At 40.6% G+C, this 22962-nt stretch overlaps 1 protein-coding gene across 2 annotated transcripts; it reads right to left on the reverse strand.

Annotated features, from left to right (window-relative positions):
* Nucleotides 1–383: 383 nt before the first annotated feature.
* On the reverse strand, nt 384–22339 carry GYPA (glycophorin A (MNS blood group)). 2 transcript variants are annotated; one of them, XM_084883288.1, is made up of 8 exons: nt 22192–22339; nt 18650–18715; nt 12065–12157; nt 10938–10988; nt 8020–8058; nt 5865–5950; nt 4585–4663; nt 384–1691 (listed from the first exon to the last, which is right to left on the reverse strand). In XM_084883288.1, exons 1-8 carry the CDS (start codon nt 22226–22228, stop codon nt 1684–1686), a joined length of 459 nt encoding a protein of 152 aa, XP_084739414.1. In that variant the 5' UTR covers nt 22229–22339; the 3' UTR covers nt 384–1683. The 2 variants fall into 2 exon arrangements, with proteins under 2 accessions (XP_084739414.1, XP_084739415.1); XM_084883289.1 differs by lacking the exon at nt 10938–10988.
* Between the last annotated feature and the right edge of the window lie 623 nt (nt 22340–22962).

The raw sequence follows: 22962 nt of genomic DNA on the forward strand, positions 1-22962 counted from the left end.
GTCTCATGTTCTCTTTTGGTTCAACATTTTATTTTTATTGAAAAACGTACATTTTACTATTTGTTTGTTTGTTTATTTAATTGATATTTTTCCAGAGAAGAAGGGAGAGGGATAGAGAGTTAGAAACATTGATACATTGATCAGCTGCCTCCTACACAATTCCTACTGGGGATGTGCCTACAACCAAGGTACATACCTTTGACCAGAATCAAACCTGAGACCTTTTCATTAATCAGCAGGCAGACACTCTATGCACTGAGCCAAACCAGTTAGGGTGAAAAACATACATTTAAAATAGTACATTGTCTTGGTGCTTGGTGCTTAATGCATGTGATTAGATATAATATTGTTAAAACTACTTAAAAATATATATACCAACAGAATTGTGCTGTTTTTATTCTTTATTTTAAAAAGACAACTTAGTATAAGAACATTCTCTGAACATTCAAGCAGGTTAAGATTAATTTTTTTAATTTATTAAAAAAATAATTTTAAGTCAGCAGGCCAGAAATGTACATAATGTTCCTCTCTTATTATCCATCATGCAGCAATGGAAAGCCACATGGATTTTTACTAATGTGGAAGTAGAAAGTCACAGGAAGGTAATTATTATTATTTTTAATACTGCTATTTATGTTTCATTATAAATGAGTGATAGCTGTGTAGGCACAAAGCCTTAGTCTCACATCTAGAAATTTCTTTTAAATTATTTAAAACAAGTTTCAAAACCTTCTTAATAAGAAAACTTAGGACTGGATGGATTAAAGAATTTAACTGGGAACACTAAAAAACAATGCAACAGCAACCTATTGAAATATTCACCTGCATGTCAAGTTCACACATCTTGTTGCATTTACAGAGTTAAGTTTCTTTTGCAAGGAGAAGTCATGGATTCTTTTCTTTCTCAAGATTCTCTGACCTATTTACATAAGTACTAGTAACTCTTCCAGGGGAACACAATGAATGCATCATAGAGTGGCCTGGAGAGGTTAATGCTGTAACATCAGAAAAATTTAAATGAGCTGTTTATATATATGTAACATTTCACTTTTTTAAAATGGGAAAAACTTTTTGTATTGATTTATGCATTAAAGGATGAATGTAAGTGTCATTTTATATATCTATGTCAATGCCTATGCCTGTGTACACATGTGTCTTTATGTATATATGTATGTATGTATGTATGCAAGGCATTTATTTCCAAGTACACACTTTATTATTGTGACAAAATATCATCACCATTAGTGCATTAGCATATCTTGCTTGTTAGGTAATGAAGGAAATTGTAGGATTTTATTTAAAATGAAAATAGATTCAGAAGTTTAGAATGCAAAAAGAACTTAGATTTTACCTATAATATTACAAGCCTTTCATTTGATAGCATAATTATTAAAATACAATAGAAGAGAATTCCAAGTCAATTAACTATAAAAATTATGCTAACACACAAAAGCAACTACTTGAAAGAAACTATTTGTTCTTCATTTTGAAATATTAACAAGTACAGGCATTTTCCATCATGGAATCAAAGGGCTCTTTATGATGGACTTTTCATCCTGAAATTGTACAATTTAAGAATGTATACAATTTATTGTTCAGATTACATGTTAACTTTTCACTTGACTGAAGTCTCATGTCTTTTAGTTCTTCCAAAATTTGGCTTGGTGAACAGATTCTCATTGATTATATTTCTGTAGAAGAATTATAAAAGGGAAAAAAATAGTATAAGACATAGTTATATTTAAATACAACAGAAAATTAATTCATAAAAGAAATTTCAGAATTCTACATTCTTAATGTTGTTCTTACATATAATTGTTGGGAAATGAAAGAAATTTCCCTTCAGACTAGATTTACTAGAGTTATGTGAAAAGATACAGAATTTTTTAGAAAATCTAGCCTAAATGCTTTAGGTAAGAAACAAACATAATTGCTCTGCTCCTAGATTCTACAGAGATGAGAAATTAACATAGAACTTGTGCAGGGACAGAATATAGTGGGAAGGCAGTAAGTGATAAGTGAGTTGAATTACATATGTGTAACTTCAGAAAGTTAAGTGAGCCCTGCTGGTTGAGCATCAACCTATGAACCAGGAGGTTGTGGTTTAATTCCTGGTCAGGGCACATGCTCAGGTTTCGGGTTCGATCCCCGATGGGAGGTGTAAAGGAGGCAGCCAATCAACAATTCTCTCTCTCTCTCTCTCTCTCTCTCTCTCTCTCTCTCTCTCTCTCTCTAATTGATTTTTTACAGAGAGGGAGAGAGAGGGATAGAGAGTTAGAAACATCGATGAGAGAGAATCATCGATCAGCTGCCTCTTGCATACCCCCTACTGGGGATGTGCCCACAACCAAGGTATATGCTATTGACCGGAATCGAACCTGGGATCTTTCAGTCCCCAGGCTGATGCTCTATCCACTGAGCAAAACTGGTTTTGGCAACAATTCTCTCTTATCATGGCTGTCTCTCTCTCTCCCTCTCTCTCTCTCTCTCTCTCTCTCTCTCTCTCTCTCTCTCCATTCCTCTCTGAAGTCAATAAAAAACATTTTTATTTTTATAATTTCCAAAGTCTAGAAAACCTAGTGAGTCCTTTGAAGGTAGGGACTTGGTCCAGAGTTGAAACTAAAAGCTGAACATTTACAGAACCTTGGTTATGCCATGATGTATGATAATCATGGGAAAATCTTCCATCGTTGCAGAATTAGATCCTTTCCTTTGAGCGCTGAAGCCCATTCCACAGAGACTTGATCTTAGTGGACATCTCCCAAAATAGATGCCACTCGGGTTTATGCTTCAGGCAAAGTTTAATAGGCACTAGATATTTAATTAGTAAGGTTATCTAAGAGGCCACTATAAATGAAATACATGAAACTGAGTTGGTATTTTAAAAAATATTCGAGACCGCAGCCACTGTTCAGCTCTTATGAACTGCTCTCATGTTCTCTGTAAGGGAGTACCACCATCTGGGTGTTCTTTAATGTAAAAATCTCCCACTTTTTTTAAAAAAATGTCTTTTTTTAAAACGTATTTTATTGATTTTTTTTTTTACAGAGAGGAAGGGAGAGGGATAGAGAGTTAGAAACATTGGATGAGAGAGAAACATCGACCAGCTGCCTCCTGCACACCTGCTACTGGGGATGTGCCCGCAACCAAGGTACATGCTCCTGATGGAATCGAACCTGAGACCCTTCAGTCCGCAGGCTGACGCTCTATCCACTGAGCCAAACCAGTTTCGGCTTAAAAATCTCCCACTTTTTAAGGTTGGCAATAAACACTCTTTTAAAAAACAACACGACATAAGGGAATAGTATTCTAAACGACAGACAAACTGTACCCAGAGTTCTCCACATGTTGTGTATTTACTTTGCAACTGAAAGAGAAAATGAAAACTATGGCCATGAACTGTTCTAGATGCTGTAGCTCATGTATTCCTCATGAAACTCTACATGATTGACACAATCATTATGTCCCTATTAAATTATCTTTGTGTTGACTATCATTATCTCCACATGAGTAGCTTGCTCAAGGTTTTAAGTGTTGAAATATGAACTCAAATTCAGATGTGGCTTCAGATCAGGGGCTCCTTGATATAACTTTATAGTTTGGGAAATAAGTGCACTAAAGAGTTTTGTTTTTGCATTACATACAGCAAGCATGTCAACCTTGTGGCCCGCTGGCTGTGAATTTGACATGCTTGACTTACAGTATTTGTGTTGCTTTTCTTAAAAAAAAAAAAAAAAAAAAAAAAAGAAAAAAAGAAAAGAAAAAGATCCTTTATGCTTTGTCTAGTCTTGCTCAATAGTAAGAGCATTGGACTGAATGCTCAAGGGTTTGATTTCCGGTCAAGGGCATGCTCAGTTGCAGGTTCTCCAGCCCTGGTAGGGGCCTGCTCAGAAGGCAACCAATTACCAATTAATGTCTCTCTCTCACATTAATGTTTCTCTTTCTTTATCTCTCTCTCTCTCTTTCTCTCTCCACAGCCTATCACCCAGCAGAGGAAGGCCCTGACCACTGGCTGAGGCTCGCGATTGATCGCTCTGTAGAGGGAGGCCCAGGCCACTGGGCAATTGACTGGGGGCGAGGGGGGGGGGGTGGCTTCATGATCACCCCAAAGAGAGAGGCCCAGGCTACCCTGGGATGGATCGTGGAGCCCCGATTGGTTGGGTGGGGCCTCTCTGTGTGGAGCCATTGATCTGAGGGCCCCACAATCGATTGCTTCACAGAGGGAGGCCCGGCCAGCCAAGTGATCCTTACCCCATGCCTGTCGCCTACAGAGAGAGGTTACCAGTGGGGTGGGGGGGGGGGGGGAGGGCAGTGCTGCACAGATGACAAGCAGTGGCAGCCAGGAGAAGGATAGGCCCTGATTCCCGGCCATGCCTAGGGACCCTATCTGAGGGGTCCTGGATTGCAAGAGGGCACAGGCAGGGCTGAGAGACAACCTTCCTCCTCCTGTGCACAAACTTTGTGCACCGGGCCTCTAGTAGAATATAAATGAATTCTTTCCCAAATCAGAAAGATGTAATTCATTAATTTATTTCTCTTCCCCAAAGGCAAAAGGCAATAGGCAATAAGGATAGTAACACCAACCTGGATTTCCTGTTTCTACAGAACTTAAAGGAGCGTCTGTGTCATGTGAGAATGTGGACTCCACATTAAGCGAAGGTTTCTATAAGTAAAAGGCAGAAAAATATTAATGTCAAAATTTTCTAAACTTAAGACACTATAAAGAAAAATATCTCAGATGAAAAATTTTTTTTTGGCTAAAGTTGTTCTCTTTGTAAATCACTTTGTAGAGTCCTTTTCCCCCCTCTTCTTTTTAGAAAGGTCATTATTTCATAGATACTTATGAACTTTTATAAACTTGTATTTATACTTCTAAATAGTAAAATACTATTTGTCATTTCCATAGTTGAATTATTACTTCAAACATTGACTGTCTTATTTCCCTGCTTTAATAAAAAGCTAAAATGGATTATTTTTTTTATAAAGAGATAAAAATCTCTTAGACATACTGACCAATTCTACTATACTCATGTAGAAGATTTTCTCTGAATTTTGTCAACTAGGCATTTCATTGACTTTTTCAGATTTTAGATCATCAACTAAGAAAAGACAAAAACATACTTTGTCATATATGCTCAAACACAAAAAGAAAATCTCTTTTATATTTATTTTGCAGACAAGAAGACTGCCTGTATTCAAGTCTTCACTTATATTAGTCAAACACTCCTTTAATTTACTTTTGTTAAGAAAGTGTTATTTAGAGAAGATCCATTTACATGGAGTAATGACAATAAGGCATAACTTTAGGTGATTAAGTCACATAAAAGAAGTAGTTCAAAAAAGAAAAGGGCAAAGGAATTTAGTGTAGATTTACCATCAATCTTGCTATAGCTTCCCCATTGCAGTGTTGTTACCCCATTAAACAAACCTTTTAAAATTTTATTTACTTATTTAAAAAATTGATTATACAGAGAGGAAGAGTGAGAGAGATAGAGAGATGAGAGAGAGAGAGAGAGAGAGAGAGAGAGAGAGAGAGAGAGAGAAAGAGAGAGAGAGCGCATTAATCAGCCACCTCCCACAGGTGTCCTGACTGGGGATTGAACCTGAAACCTGGATACGTGCTCTGACTGGGAACCCTCCCTTTTGTGGTACTGGACAATGCTCCAAATCAATTGGTGTGTTGTGTGTTCGATCCCCAGTTAGGCCTTTGGGAGGTGGCCAACCGATGTTTGCTTCTCAGGTCGGTATTTCTCTCTCCTTCCTCTCCTTCTCCCTCTCCTTCTCTCTAAACCAATAAACCAAAAAATCCCCAATAGCCTCAGGAAAGGGTTGAAAACAAAACAAAAACCAAACTAAATTCTCACCTTAGTTAGCTTGCCAATAACGTAAGCAAAAAGGAGTATAATTCCAACGATACCAGCCAACACCCCCAAAATAATGACAATTATCACTATGGGAGAAAAAGATAGCAGAAAATTACAAAACTGTGACGTAAATGACTGCATATCAATGAAATAAACATTAATATACTTTATCTTTAAAAAAATAAGACAGCTGGGGGAAGGTCAACGGGGAAAAAAAGAGACATATGTACTACTCTTTTTTTTTTTTTTAATATATTTTATTTATTTTTTACAGATAGGAAGAGAGAGGGATAGAGAATTAGAAACATCGATGAGAGAGAATCATCGATCAGCTGCCTCTTGCACCCCCCCCCCCCCACTGGGGATGTGCCCGCAACCAAGGTTCATGCCCTTGCCCGGAATCGAACCCAGGACCTTTCAGTCCACAGGCTGACGTTCTATCCACCGAGCCAAACCGGTTTAGGCTGTACTACTCTTTATAATACTTTAAGCAACAAACAAACAAATAAACAAAAAGAACGTTAATATATAATAGTTTATCTTTTAAAAAACAAGGTTTCCACAGTAACCACATGAGAAACTGAACCTGTGGATAGTAAAGTCTTTTGTTCAAGGTCACACATCTGACGGAACCAAGACCCCAGGTTCCAACTCCAAATTCAGGGTTCTTCACAGGGCCTTACAGGCGACCATGGATGGCAGCTGTGTGGAGGTTCTGCCCCCATATGGGAAAAATCGTGAAGGGTTTCATAGGATCAAAGTGACGAGAGAAAATAATGTCTTGACATAGAACAGGGTATTGGACAGATCATAGAATCAGAACTTCGGAAGGAAACTGGTATAAGCAGTTTGCAAATGAAGAGAAGCCCAGTGAGTTTAAGTTACTTATCCTAGGTGAGACAACTAGTTAGAAATTACGTGACCATAATTCAAGTCACCTAGATTCTAAGCTTCTGGTCCTTCTACATTATCCCTATGCATACACTAAAAAGATTTTTTTCCAAATCTTACATGTGGGGAAGGAAACAAAGTTTATATTAGTGGTACTCTCACATATTCATAGCATATTTATAGAGATTCCAAATTAAGTAAGTAGAAGGCAAAACATATAGGTAAATGGCTTATTTATTTGGCTAATTTAATTTAAAAGTCTTATTATTGATTAAAAGAAAACAAAGTAAAAGCCCAGCTTTTCTGTCCACTTAGCTTTAATGCAATAGTGATTCAGTTCCACAATTCATTGTGTGTGTGTGTGTGTGTGTGTGTGTGTGTGTGTGTGTGAGAGAGAGAGAGAAAGAGAGAGAGAGAGAGAGAGAGAGAGAGAGAGAGAGAGAGAGAGAGAGAGAGAGAGAGGTTTGGACACAGGTCAAGCGTGAAGGGCCGCTCAGAAATGCAGACTAGTAAATCAGCACATAAATGACTAATGTGAGATCTACAGCAGCATCTAAGAAAGAAAGTGACAGTCCCAGGTATAGAGGGTTTGGAAGACAGCCCCAAAGTGGTAGCATAGGGCCAAATATGAATAGAGATTGAGACATGAATGGTCTGTATTTATTTTTGATAAGGGTCAATTAATAAGATGACTTAAAACTCTTTGCTTTCTTCACGGTAGGGATAAGAGGAATTCAATTGTTTTATGAGCTCTTAAGAGACTTTTCTCTAGTAACTACGGTGGTTAGAAAACTAAAAAAGTCTAACTTAAAATAAAAATTATTGTTGCCCTAGCCAGTTTGCTCAGTGAATAGAGCATCGGTTGGCCTGGGGACTGAAAGGTCCTGGGTTCGATTCTGGTCAAGGGCATATGCCTGGGTTGTGGGCTCAATCCCCTCTAGAGGCATGCATGAGGCAGCTGATCAATGATTCTCTCCCTTTCTCTTCCTCTCTGAAATAAAAAAATATATATATATATATAAAAGTAGAAAAAATATTATCAAGTTATGTATTGCTAGTTCCAAAATGTTTAAGAAAATAAGAAATGGCTATTTCAATTTTAAAAAGAGCATATATTGTTTGCTTTTACAATATTGTGTGATTAAAATTAATAACATATGCTTTTGTTTTAAAATTTGACGCTTCTTATTTTTTTTAGGCATTGGGAACTAGGAATACATAATTAAACTGGAAAGATTGTTAGTCCATGTAAATATTAACATACCTGGTTCTGAGAACATGTGCTGAAGTTGTCTTCTTGCTCCTAAAAAGACAAAATTTAAAAATAAATCAGAATGCATGTTACCACGTGTAAAAAATACCATTTTGGAATTAGATTACTGTGTTTCTAATGTTTATTTTTTAAAAATTATGTTAGTGAGCTATTGTTCAAATTTTAACTGCTGCTAAAACTTATGAGATACTGTCTTACTACTAATAATTCCATATCTACTTTCAACTACCCAACAAGCTTTTAAGGTCAGAAATTAGCAAGCGGTCTTATTGACTGAAGTGTAGGGTACTACAAAATATTGAAAGAACTATCTATTGAACTCCACAAGAAATAGTGGATTAAAAATAAAAAATTAAAAATAGCCCTGGCCAGGTGGCTCAGCTGGTTGGAGTGTCGTCCCGTATGCCAAAAGGTGATGGGAGTCATTCCCAAATGGGATTTGAATGAGAGGCAACTGATTTATGTTTTCTCTCTCAAATCAATAAAAACATGTCCTTAGGTGAGGATAAAAAGAAGGTAAAAATAAAATACTAAAAAAAAAATTATTTCAAATGTAAAAATGGTGAACAGAAAGGAGGTGCATTGAGCTATCACCCCACATGAACTTTAGTTGAACCCAAAAGAGGTCACATTGAATTTTTTTCCAAATTTATGCCAGTCACTAGTTGAATCCCAACCCCTGTTGGGTCTCCTCCGAGCTTTTGTCAACATCCCCCTAAATGCTTTGTCTGCAGAAGCTCCCAGTACAGTTGCCCTAATGCTTCGCCAGTTACCTCCCCCTTATCAGTCCACAGTTTACATTTCTTTTTCTGTACCATTTTATCATGAAGCCCTCTTCCTACTGCAACCACACTATTTTCCTGCATTTAGTTATTACCAATAACATACACTGAGTGGCCAGATTATTATGATCTCTGAACGCACGATAATCTGGCCACTCAGTGTATTTCCTATATAATTCTATATAATAAAGGCTAATATGCAAATTGTCCCCTCGACCAGGAGTTTGACCAGCAGACAAGCTGGCCAACCATCCATGTCACCTCCCCCTGGCCAGGCTGGCCAGACCCCACCCATGGATGAATCCATTGGGTCTCTAATATCTACACTGATAAAAGAGAAACATGCAAATTGACCATACCTCTGCTATACCCACCAGCCACCAGGAGCAAGTATGCAAATTAACCTAACCAAGATGGCTGAAGCCACAAAGGGAGCAGGAGGCTTGGGTTACCCTGGCAATGGAAGAAGCCAAGCTTCCTGCCCTGTCCTGTCCTGGTCTCCACTCAAGGCTACAAAGTTTCAATTATAGAAAATAAATAAATCCTAACAAAAATGGTGGTAGCCATGGAGCTGGAGAGCAGGAGTCTTGGGTTGCCCCCAGCAATGTAGGAAGCCAAACTTCCTGCCCAGCCTGGGCTGACTTGGCCTCTGCTCCAGGCTACAAAGTTTCAATTATAGAAGATAAATAAATCCCAGATACCAGAGCTTCTGCTTGGGTTGTTGGGGGGTGTGGTTGGCCTGCAAACCACCACAGGCCCCTCGCCCAGGCTGCCCTATGCCCCAAGAGAATCCCCACGCTGATCCAGGACACCTTTCAGGGCAAACCAGCTAGACCCCACCCATGCACCAGGCCTCTATCCTATTGAATAAAAGAGTAATATGCAGATTGACCATCACTCCAACATACAAGATGGCTGCCCCCATGTGGTCAAAGATCTTGCCCCCATGTGGACACAAGATGGCCACCAGAGATGGTCAGCAGGGGAGGGCAGTTGGGAGGGACCAGGCCTGCAAGGGAGGGCAGTTAGGGGTGATCACGCCTGCAGGGAGGGGTACAGTTAGGGGTGATTAGGCCAGCAAGGGAGGGAAGTTGGGGGTGACTGGCCTGCAGGGAATGGTAGTTGGGGGGGGACCAGGCCTGCAGGGGAGGGCAGTTAGGTGTGACCATGCCTGCAGAGGAGGGCAGTTAGAGAAATCAGACTGGCAGGGGAGCAGTTAGGCATCAATCAGGTTGGCAGGGGACTGGTTAGGAGGTGATCAGACTGGCAGGCAGAAGTGGTTAGGGGCAATCAGAAAGGCAGGAAGGCGAGCAGTTGGGAGCCAGCAGTCCTGGATTGTGAGAGGGATGTCCGACTGCCTGTTTTGGGATTAGGCCTAAACAGGCAGTCGGACATTCCTCGAGGGGTCCCAGATTGGAGAGAGGGTGCAGGCTGAGCTGAGCAACACCCCCTCCCTTGTGTTGAATTTCATGCACCAGGCCTCTAGCATGCATATATCCTATATAATAAAAGCCTAATATTTAAATGTCCAAACATCAGAATGACCAGTTGCTATGATGTTCACTGAACACCAGGGGGCAGATGCTCAATGCAGGAGCAGCTCTCAGCCCTCAGGCCCTAGGCCAGTCAAGGCGGGTGCCAGCAGGAGGGCCCCCAGACTCCCCACCAGTTGCCCTGCAGAGGGAAGTGATTGGCAGTGGTAGGGGGCTGGGGCCGACAAGTGGGCAGCACCTGGCCAGCCAAGGCACGTGCCAGCGGCGGGGGGGCCCCCGATTGTCCTGCCAGTAGCCCCACAGATCAGCCCTGATCATCTGTCAGGCCTAGGGACGCTGGTATGTATGTGTGTGTATATACATACACACACTAGAGGGTACCTACACACACACACACACACACACACACACACACACAGAGGGTATATATCTATACACACACACACACACAGAGGGTATATATCTATACACACACGCACACACACACCCACACACACACACTGAGTGGCCAGATTATTGTGTGTTCACAGATCATAAAAATCTGGCCACTCAGCGTATTGCAGTGTATTACTCCACATTGCCCAGGTCTCGGTTATGTCCGCTCATTCTGGAGAAGTCATTTATAAAGGTTTACTGGGGCTTGTCTTCTTCTCTATGGCAGGTACAGGTGTGGTTGGTGGGTGAGCTGTGGAGGAGAACAGATGGGGTTTCAGCCTCTCACTATCTTGGGCGGCCTTGGATCTGTTATGTAATCTCTTTGTGCTTTAGTTTCCTCTTGAGCAAATGAAGACGGTAATACCTATCTCTTTGGGTTCCTACAAAGATCGAACGAGGTAGTGCATGAAAACTCTTAGCACAATGCCCACCGCGCTACCTGTTGTTTATAGGATTCACGGCAGGAAGTGTGTGTGTCTGCGGTTGGCCTTTAAATGCTTTCTGATTTGACACCACCACATTGACTTCAAGTTCGAAAACTGGGCTGTTTAATTGGACTCAGAAGCCCAATAATTAGTTCCAAGCACTTAGCATGATTTTCCTCTCTTGGTCTTTGTTAAAATGTGTTGCTTCCATTTATCTTGGTATATTTTCTCAATGATACTATTAGCCAATGATCCTGTAGCCACTTTAGGTCTTCTTTGGGGCCTTATTTTAAATCTGGAGTGTCCTGCTTTGACCCCATCTACAAGGACCCTCTTTCATTCAACCTGCTCTTGTCAAGTCATCCTCTCCCCAGAGAGGTCACCAGGGAGTGGATGCCGCCAGACCACCCTTATCTCAGCACCCAGCTTGGCTTATAGTGATAGCGATGAGGCGCTTCTACTGTGTCAGGCTCCAAGCTGAGCAATGTTACACACATCTTCATCTTTAGAGAAACACCACGAGACAACTATGATGGGCCCCATTAAAAAATGTAGGGGACAGAGACCCCTTGGGGAAGCATCTCCCTGGGTCAGCAGCCGGGATAGCCGAGCCGCACCCGGATTCACCACATCCCTCCTCCCCACCGCATCTGTGCTCCCTCCATGTGGCCCCGTTTCACAGTCACATGCTTTTGTTGGATTGCTTCATGCCTTTAACCCAACATATTGTTTCTGTGAGATATTCCAGAAGTGAGGCCCTTTGGAAGTATAGGGAGTGTGTCTATTTATTAGCTTTCGTTTCTTAGACTTTGTCACAGTTTCCTTGCACTGACAGGTCCCATGAAATACTGTTGTGTCATAACAATGACTCCAGGGCAACTATTTAAAAATATGGACAAACCTGTTGTGCCGGGTTCATCTCTAGGGATTTCTTCTGTTCTTGCATTAGCAGGAGTAGGGTCATTTGCTGATGCGGACACTAAGGGATACTCACCTGTATAAAACAGGCATTGAGAAAGGCATGAAGAGTGAGGTGATGGAGTAGAGCACAGAGCACATCACAAAAGACAAATCTATCCCATGTCTCTCCCACATGCATAGCATTTTACGTAACTGGGGGACATTGTCTATGTTCCGTGCCTTCCTCACTCCATTTTTCCAAAAACAGTTCTATTTCCTTAGTAAAAATTAAAACAAAGACTTTAAATTCAATTTTCTCTGGCCGCACAGGAGGTAAATCAGTTCTAAGGTTCCTTACTCACCCTTCCTTTCTTTCTTTCTACATCCTCAGGGACTGAAGCTGCTTACAAATGTCAAGGTAAGGAAATGAAAATTCCACAGTACGTACCCCCAGCAACCACCAAGAATGTTCTAACACTGCCTTTCATAGCCAGAGCCCTCACGGCCATCTGGGCCTCCCAGGTTTCTCAGGCCCTAATCAGCTCATAGACATCTGTGGGTATAGTTATGCAAAGTTGTGAAATTTCTCTTGAATAAGTGGATTTTAAACAGGGCTTTTTTACAATGGACTCTTTAGTTGGGTCTACTTGGTAGAAAAGATCCAAGTAAACTTGTAACCATTAAACAACAGGTGTGGTTTGCCTAATCCTCTCTCTCTCTCTCTCTCTCTTTCCTGTGCTCTGAGCCCTAGCTTTCTGTAGCTAGATCAGCTTTCACTGTCTGTTTGCACTGTTTTCAGATTATAGGTTAATTTAAATATTGCCCTATTTTATTCACAATGCACTTTCATGTTTTACATTACAAGGACACTTGGAACTTTAAATCCAACTTCCTTATCGTGCAAATAAGAAATTTGATAACATCAAAATTAAATGATTAGCTCAGGCTAACACAGCTGGTAAGGACAGAAACAGAGCCCTAATTCTGCTGGCTCCCAACGTTACTCCCACCTCCCGGATCTCTGCCTGATGGAGATTTTGTCAGCAAGCTTCCTTTGATGTTTTAGCTTACATTTAAATTGGTGAGCACTGGGGTGCGTTGTAAACAAAACAAGACAAGTAAATTTCTTGAGAGGTTCCAGAATTCTAATAATAACTAGGTGGTTTTCATGTTGATGACTTTTCACACCAATTTATTGTGCTATTTACATCACAGCTCTTAGCCCTCAGTGTCCTCTTGCTACTGAAACTGTTTTCTGCCCTAGCACTATTGACATGTGGGTCGTTTTCTTATTCCCTTCACCCCTTCTAACAAGGACACAGCCATTCTATACCTGAAAAATGCCACCTCTCTCTCCAGGAAAGGTATATTGACCTTGAGGTATGATGGAAGATGGGTCCAGCATCTGGCTACCCAGCACCGGGTGGGCTGTGGGACAGCACTGCATATTTCCTCAGCTGCTCTGGGCTCTGAAAACTGACTCTATCCTATTTGCAATGAGGCACTGGCTGCACCTTGAAGGGAGGGTAGAGTTTTTAGTGGAAAAGCGGAGGAGGGGGATTTGAGGTAAAGAAAGGGCCTGGGTTTAACAGGGAGAAAGGAGAGGATGTGTGCATTCATGCGGAGGCCAGGGGGCAGTGTGCAGGCAAAGGTAGGCAAACCTCTCAGGCTGACAAGAGTTTGATGTTCACCTGAAAAATTAGTGTAAATTAAGATAGAAGGGAAGTTTTGGCAAGGCCTCAGACCTCTAGTTTAAAAATCCCCTTTTCATTCCCTAGACACTAAAATGCCATTTGCTGCCAAAACCGGTTTGGCTCAGCGGATAGAGCATCGGCCTGCGGACTGAAAGGTCCCGGGTCCTATTTCAGTCAAGGGCATGTACTTGGTTTCGGGCACATCCCCAGTGGGGGGTGTGCAAGAGGCAGCTGATCGATGATTCTCTCATCGATGTTTCTGACTCTCTATCCCTCTCTCTTCCTCTCTATAAAAAATCAATAAAATATATTTTAAAAATAAAATAAAATAAAATGCCATTTGCTATGGTGCTTTGCACAAAGCACATATTTGTGACCTGAACTGAATGCCAAAATTTTAAGTTTGAGAAGGGTGGGATGAATGAATGAACGAACGGAGGAATGAATGACTACACCACCCAGAATTAGGAAATATTCCAAATGTGCATGGTTTACAGTTTACATTTGCATAACATTTAATTTGTTCCAAAACATTCACCTCTTTCCTCTCATCTCCACCGCCCTGACCTCCCAGTTGCTCGGCAAGATTCTGATAGCCTGTGAGGTCGGTATGTCAGGGGAGGGCCCTGTCACTGCTCCTCTTGCACCTGGGAGGTTGGGCAACTTGGGGGCCCAGAACACATGGGATACGATTGGGACTAGAAGGCCAGCCTCCCACCATTCTACTCTGTGCTCTACCCACGAAACCACCCGGCTTTCCCCAGCAGGGGGCACTTCTGACGTGGACCATTATTAGAAAGAACCACCGTAAAAGGCAATGCTGGGCGAGAACCCTGCCGGTCTGCTCTGTGCCAGGAGCTGGGCTCCTGCTACAACGTGATAAGACAGCTCACGCAGCCGCTGGCGTGGTTTTGGTTCCCTCCTGACTTGCAGTTGATAAAAGTGTTATCTTGCAAAAGCAAACTCTTATAAGGATACACCCTGCCTATGAAATATTTGCCTTAAATAGTTTCCAAGTCAGAAAACTAAATGTTTGGAGTGTTATAGTTTTGGGCATTGTGATGACTGTGAAATCTGATCAATTTATTTGCGGAAGTTCTGCACTGGGGCAAAAAACTCGCACCCGCTGATTTTCAATCAATGCTTTTTTTCCTGCTGAACCATGCGGCGTTATACCAAATGCATGTGTGAATGGGGATCTTGCCTGTTCCAGATAGTGTTTGGAGAAGGTTATTGCTGTGAAGTAATATTTTAAGGGAAACATTCAGTTTTGCTGTTGAACTAAAGGCTGAAAAAGTCAGGCTAGGTCAAGATGGGATAATAAAATCATATGTCCATCTGTCTGCTGTCATTCAGTTTGCATTTTTAGAAGGGTTTTATTAAGCTACAATAGCCACTTAAAATTTAGAACAATTGAACTTTATAATAGATTAAGTGTTTGGTGTGATAACATTTGAACTTAGCCTTTGTTGACTTTTCTCCATGGCTTTAAAATATTTTCAAATAAAATTTTTGGGAAAAGAAATACAATAATATAGTGTATCATATTCATGTGTACACATAGAAAATATTCTTTTTACCTATTCTATAGTTATTGTTATTATTATTTGATTAATCCTCACCCAAGGATATTTTTTTCATTGACTTTTTTTTTAGAGAGAGTACAAGGGAGAGGGAGAGACAGAGAGAAACATCAATGTGAGAGAGACACATTGTTTGGTTGCCTCCTGCATGCACTCTGACCAGGTCCCAAGAACTTCAACCAAGGTACATGCCTTTGACCAGAATCAAATCTTCAGTCTCCTGAAACATTGTATGCATTGAGCCAAAATGGCTAGGGTTTTTGCACTTATTCTTTTTTTTTTTTTTTTTTTTTTTTTTTTTTTTTTTTTTTTTTAACATCTCTTCTACTATAATTGAAATAGATGGCTACTTCTTCAAAATATCTTCCACGCTTAAAATTCGCATTAGTAGTTACTTATAAATTTTAAAAATAAAATGGGCAAAAATTTATTTAGCTTTTTGGTAGCCAATATGTATGTACTGTATATACACACAAATAAATTGCAGAAAAATTTTATGTATCACAAATATAGACATAAAGATTTTAATACAAATATTAAATGCAGTACACTATTAAAAGAATATTCTACAATAGCCTAGTGGTTTATGCCAAGATGGAAGTAGTGCAATATTGTAATGTTCATTGATATGAATCATAATTTCAACATATTAAAGAATAAAAATACAGTCATATGAAGAGAAGCTAATAGAATTAATTGACATTGCTAAGGAACGGAAACAGAAGCTTAAAAAGTGTTCCTGGCCTGGCAAGCATGGCTCAGTGGTTGAGCAGGAAGTCATGGTTTAGGGCACATGGCTGGGTTGCAGCCTCGATTTCCAGCAGGGGGCGTGCAGGAGGTAGCTGACCAATGATTCTCTCTCATCATTGATGTTTCTATCTCTGTCCCTCTCCCTTCCCATCTGAAATCAATAAAAACATACTAAAACAATAAGGAAAAGAAAGAAGAGCTCTTTATGGGTCACATTCAGCCTTTGTACTCTTAATCTCCTGTAACCGTAACTTATGGTGGTTTCCATTCCAATTACAGATTTTCCACTTTACCTTTGTGCCACCCATGTCCTTAGGCACTGTGAATCCAGTGATACAAACATTTATCCAGTAACAGAGAAAAGGAGTTCTGTACTTCCAAAAAACCAAATGTAAAGAGAGGGCCATGGCATATATTTTGCTTTCATATCTTCATTAAAGAAAAATGAGAATTTGATGATAATAGTTTTTACTGAATATTTTCTAGGTACCAGGCACCATGCCAAGCCCTTTACCTAGATTATTTCATTTTATCCTGATAACTTCAATATGGAGTAGGTATTATCCCCATTGCACAGACAGAAAAACAGAGAGTCACAAAATTTAAAAATACAGTCTGTGGGCAGTGAAGCTAGATGCAAACCCAGGAGGTTTGACTGTAGAGTCCTCATCCTTTACCAACATTTTTACTTCCTTCCCCAAGAGAGAATAACAATCCATCCCCAGCTCTGCTTTCCAGAAATCTGCACTGTTGACATTTTTGTGCAAATCTTTCAGATACTTTTTCTAGATATGTTTATAAATATATACTTAAAAATTACTCCGTGTAATATTCTGAAACCTGCCTTTTCCTCATTCAAAGAGCACTTTTGTCCATATTAGGGAAAACACTTGTAAAACATTTTAATGGCTTCATAATGTTACCTTTGATGCATAAACCATGGTTTACTTAACCTCTGTCATGCTTTTAATTACATAGGCTATTCATGCTTCATATTCAATTTTTAAAAAATATATTTTTATTGATTTCAGAGAGGAAGGGAGAGAGAAATAGAAACTCAATGATGAGAGATGTTTCTATTGATCGGTTGCCCCCTACTGGGGATTGAGCCTGCAACCCAGGCAGGTGCCCTTGACCAGATTCAAACCCCCTCCTCCCCCCCCCCCCCCCCACACACACACACACACACTCTGGGACCCTTCAGTCTGCAGGCCAAAGTTCTATCCACTGAGTCAAACCAGCTAGGGCAAGAGGTCTCCTTTGAGATTTACTGGAAGAAACTCAGCAGACCATCTTTAATCTGACTCCTTTTTATTTACTACCAAGGACCTAAACTTCTCTTCCCCGAGGCAGGAGCATTTGTTTTTCTTGTTTTACTTAATTCATTGATTCAATTTAAGAACACCTCTGCGGATTTATGCATGCCTCAGTGGAGAGAAACCCAGACCCTTTTGCTTTGGACCTTCAAAGCAAACTGCTGAGATGGAGTCTGACCTAAAATGTTAAGGGGACCAGGTCCTCCAGGTCATGAGGGTCAGACCCCTCCTCCTGCTCTGTGCCCTAGGGATTCTGAGAGAAGAACTACCACAAAGTTTAATGCTTTGGGGCTTACAATGCTTTTGAGCTCATTTACTTTTCTGAGAGAAGGATGGGCTTGAACACTGCCTGACTCCCACGATGTGATAGAAGTTTCCCAGTGAATGAAGTGAGCCAAGGTCCCATATGTGGCCATTTCCCTGATATTCTTAGCTACTGAAGCATGGTCTTTGGGGCTTGGGGAATCATATAAAGAACAAGCCATATGAAAAAACAGGAGATGGGCCAAAACCGATTTGGCTCAGTGGATAGAGTGTCAGCCTGTGGACCGAAAGGTCCCAGGTTTGATTCCGGTCAAGGGCATGTACCTTGGTTATGGGCAGCTGATTGATGTTTCTCTCTCATTGATGTTTCTCACTCCCTATCCCTCTCTCTTCCTCTCTGTAAAAAATCAATAAAATATATTAAACAAACAAACAAACAAATAAACCAGAAGATGGGATACTTATTAATGATGGGTTATCACATGTTCACCATCACTTGTTGCTCTTTTCTCTACCAAATCCCTAAATCAGTTTCAGGATACACCACAATCCAGTGTTTGAGTAGTAGCAAACCATGATGAAATGAATGCTGGTATCTTGGTTTTCTGCCACTAAAGTTTGTTGGCATTCTTTTTAAGAAGGAGATCTCTTAGGAAGCGGAGATTGTATTTGTTCAGTCCACTTGTAAAAATATTTTAAACTTCTCCTGATTACAAATTATGATTCTCTTGGCAGAAAATTTAGAAAGTATTAAAAAGCAGGAAAAAAAACAACAACAACCCCAAAACATTCCCCACACCCAGAGATAACCCTGCGGTGTTTCTTTTCAGTATTTTTTCTTTAGTTTTAGTTTAGTTCATTTATCATAAGAAACTACACAGATAGGTACTTATTAAATGTATGGATATGGTGATAAAGGCTGGAAATCTATTACCCACTTGTAGGTTTAAAATTAAAACTTGAGAAATCTATTACCCACCTGTTGGATCTTCAGCAGCCTTCACTGTAGGAGTTACGGTGTCGGCAGTTGATGTAAAAATATAACCTATAAGGACAAGTTGGGAAAATTACTTAAAATGTGCTTCTCAAATAGGTTCATAGATGTTTTCAATAATCCTCTAGAAACCAAACTAGAAAGAAGTTCATCACAAGTATGCTAATTTTGCAATTTAAAACCAGTATAAGTTAATTTCAAGATACCACCCATTCTGTCCCCTCTCTTATGATTCCTCCTTCAAAGAAATTCACAGTCGAGTGCCCATTTCTTTCCAAAAGCCCAATTTCACACCAAGCTAAAGAGATGTGTAGATTTGAGAACCACACTAGTCATCTCAGGCTGACCTTTGAGGACTCATTGAAGTGTAGAGATGAAAAGGGTTTTAGATGCCATCTATCCTGTACTTTATTTAATAGACACAAGGAAACTGAGGCCCACAGGGGATCATTGATTTTGCACAGTTAAAGTAGCCTGCAGCAAAGTTCTGGTTATTTGTCATTTGTGCCACTATTACTTATTGAGTGTCTTCTGTGTGCCTAGCAATGTGTGGGATACAAAAAGGAAGACACAGGTTGTAATTTTAAGAAATGCATCAAGTCTTGTGGCCCCTGACTCCCAACTTAGAACTCTGTCCTCTGGAAATTAAGTGGTCAGTAGGGCTCTTTTCTTGGGTCCCTGAAGAAAAAAAGCTGCCTTGTTTCTCTCTGTCCTTCTAAGCACGTGCTTTCACACGGGTGTGCCTGCAGGTGTATGCAATACGATAGATGCACAGGTGATCATTGTCTACCTACCCGAGTTCTCATTTTGCGTAAAAACAAAACAAAACAACATTCTCTTTTTGCCTTCTCTTCCCTCCCTCTACTTCCTTCCTTTGTTGATTCAACTAATATTCTACTACAGGTCATGAGTTGGGCTAGATTCTGGGGCAACGCCAATGAATAATACAGGTGTGATAATACCTATCCCTTTGGATTTTCCAATTGAATCAGTATATTATGACCTGGAATTCAAATGTTTCATGATTTTTAAAGCAAAATCAAGAAACATTGGAGGGTAATGGTTTGTGACATAATTTCCTAGTTGAAGTGATATAATACTGTATTCTCAAATTCTTAGCACCGGAAGCTGATTTTCAAACAAAAGCTTTGCCTTTCCTAGAACACACTGAGTTCTCTCCCATCTCAGAACTTTACCTTTCACTGCCCTTCCCCTCTGCCTTTCACTGCCCTTCCCCCAGATTTTGCAAGGTTGGCTTTTTCTCACTGTTCAACTCTCAGCACAAATGTCACCTCCTAGAGAAAATTTCCTGCTACCCATTTCCAAAGCAGCCTCTGTGTTATGTTCATCATCTTAACCTGGTTTGATTTTCTTTGTTATTTTTTTATTATTTTATTATATTATTTTCTTCTTCTTTTTTTGGTCAGTTATTTTAACAGGTTACTTGTTCTGTTAATTGTCTGTGGACTTTCCCACTGTTTCCCACAATTCCCTCACTGAATGTACCCTTCCTGGGAGCTCATTCGTCTTACTACTCTGGCCTGACATAGAACAACTGAATGAACAAATGAGGGAATGATTGGAAAGAAAAGCATTAGCAAAAAACTTACTCTCCATGAGGTAGATAATATTTAAGGCTAGAAACACTAGCTTTAGCCTTACTATGACTGGAGAAAGCAAAAGCATCATTTCTTTCCCCCTTGCCAATGATGTTTACCCTTCCTCACATTTCCCAGGTTTCCTCTTCAACTAGAGTCAAGGGGGGAAGGAGAGGGGCTGTTTCGTATCTTTCTATGATTCTGTAAAGTAGGCACAGTAAGAGACTTTCCGGGAAAGTCCGGGAAGGGCTTCGGAAGATGCAAAGATGGCAAGAGCACTAGCCCTGAAGGCCAAGGGTCATGTGGCCTCGCTGACCTCCCGAGAGGTATTATTTAAGGCATCAATCCACTGTCTGCTTGAGTAGCTGTAGACAGGAAGACACTATTTCTTCTCCAGGAATCCTTCCCAAACTGGGGGCAGCTCGAAGATGCATACAGTTTTTCCAGATATTGGGCCCCACTCAAAGGAAAGGGTAGTGTCTACTTTGATTGAGTGGCCCTACCTGGCCCTCTGGGACAACACAAAGAAGACCTCTCCTCTCTTCTTGTAAAACTCTACAAATATTTGAATATATTTGAATTTGAATATCACACCCTGTACCCTCCATTTTTTTTTTTTTTTTTTCCAAAGAGGAATGTTTCATACTTTGCTTCTTAAAAACATTTGGAGCAGCTTCATTAGTCTTTGGTTTTCCTGTAATTTTCCTCTTCTCCGAAATCACCATGACATAGCCAGGTTTGTTTACTAGCCATTAATTAACATTCTTACATACTTATTTAGTGCTGTGTTATGCGTTAGGCACTGGAGGAAGTATATTGATTACTTTCTCAAAGTCCTCACGTGATTACTATGGAGCAGTTACCAACACTGTCTACATTTCAGAGATGAGGGAGTTGAAACAGAGAGAGGTAAGCAATTTGACTTCGTTGTTTCCCAACCTTTCAGATGTGGAACCAGATTTGAACACAGTTCTCTCTGTCCCTCATGTCAGCGCTTTAACTGTTACACTATCCCCTCCCTCCCCCCTGAAGTCCCTCAGCAAATGCTGGCTCTCTTCCCTGCCTCCCACAGGGTGCCCCGGAGCCGCCTGCTACTTGCTCTGACTTGAGATAAAGAAATGTCTGTTGGGCTAAATACACTTCAAATTACTGCTTCTCCTCTACGTGCTGGGTAGATACATGGAGAGATCCATGGTCCTGTATTTAAGATACAGGATAGTATTTAGGATAGGATACTGCCTTTCAAGACGATCACCACAACATTCTCGGGAAGAGGCCAAAAATAATGATAACTTAAAAGAATACCCTTACATTGTTTCTTTATTTTAGTAAATTGATTTAGTTTTGTCCCCATACTGAGTAATACCTAAGCCAAGACAGTTGTTCTTTCCTCTTCCTCCTCACACCTCAGTAATGGACCCACAGAGCGACCCCTATGGTTTCTGAGTTCATGCGTGTGGCTTGCACCTTCCTGACAGGAGGAGGAGGAAAGTATAATATTGTTAAAAACTGAGGATCATGTATCTATCCTTGTCCTCGTTAACAGCTTTTGGATTTAGAAGTTTACCCCATGAAAACATAAACAAAGCAACTAATTTATTTGCACAGAAACAGTTCTCATACTAGGTGACAGAATTCTTTTACTCCAGGGAGGCTGAGAGTTAAAGCATGCGTCTCACCCTGGAAAATGGTGACCTGGCTACCGCTGCTGGCTCCCCGTGCTATTTCCTCCACTTTGACAGCCAAATCCCAATTACATCCCTCCAGCAAACTCAGATCTGAGATGGTACTCATTTATTTATTCATTTGAATAAGATAGAACTAAAGTAGAATAGTTTACATTTTAACCTATAACTTTATACCCAATATAAACTGCCTTGGGCTAAAAAAAAAAAAAAAAAAAAAAAAAAAAAAAAAAATTCCACTTACCTGACAATAGTAATGCAATTAGTATTTTTTCGTACATCCTGAGACCATGAGCTGGCTCACAGAGGTCAGGGCAAGAGGAGCAGCTGGGCCGGTGGAGTGTGAGCCTCCAGCCCCAGCCTGCACGCTGTTATCTGCCAGGCCCACCTTCCCGCCGGCATCGCTGATAGGCTGGAGTGGCATTTTTAAATTATGCAAAGTGGTTAAACGCCTGTCAATAAAGATGTGTGGTTATTGTATTCATTGGGATTATTCAAGTGTTAAGTAAAATCTCCACTTCAAGGAACGGGCTGCTCCATGCTAATTTTACTTTACGGAAATTAAGTGGGCATTGCAAGGTAGGAAGAGTCAGGAGTCACCCCCTTGGACAGACTAGAACTGGACCGTGGAGGCCTGAGGCTGGGACACCAGCAGGCTGTGGGAACCGTGAGGGAGTTAGGAACCGGTACATGTTTAATGTGGAGATTCTTGGGTGCCAGGAGGAAAGAGACTCACTTGTGGAATAAATGCATTTGAGAACTTCCGTGATTATTTGAGTGCTCCGAGGTTTTGAACAAACTCTCAGACTCAGATAGGTCAAACAGCAATGGAAGAATACAGGAGACACAGGAAATCTCTGATTTAAAACAGAGTTTGAACCGAACAGCTGTCCAAATAGGTGCACAGCCAGTGAGACTTTCTCTCTGAAACGTGCCCCAACAGGGGTAGGTGGATGCCCAGACAATAAATTCAAGTGCTCAGCACCATAAACAAACAGGCAAACCTAAGCCCTTG

The sequence above is a fragment of the Pipistrellus hanaki genome, assembly GCF_964339955.1.
Source record: "Pipistrellus hanaki genome assembly, chromosome: 5".
In the NCBI taxonomy this organism is placed as follows: Eukaryota; Metazoa; Chordata; class Mammalia; order Chiroptera; family Vespertilionidae; genus Pipistrellus; species Pipistrellus hanaki.

Coding starts and splice junctions, on each gene's coding strand:
- GYPA (XM_084883288.1), bottom strand. CDS start 22,228: ATGTACGAAAAAATACTAATTGCATTACTATTGTCAG. Junction 12,158..18,649: donor GGCTGCTGAAGATCCAACAG/GTGGGTAATAGA, acceptor TGTTTTATACAG/GTGAGTATCCCTTAGTGTCC. Junction 4,664..5,864: donor TTATTGGCAAGCTAACTAAG/GTGAGAATTTAG, acceptor TTTTACTTATAG/AAACCTTCGCTTAATGTGGA.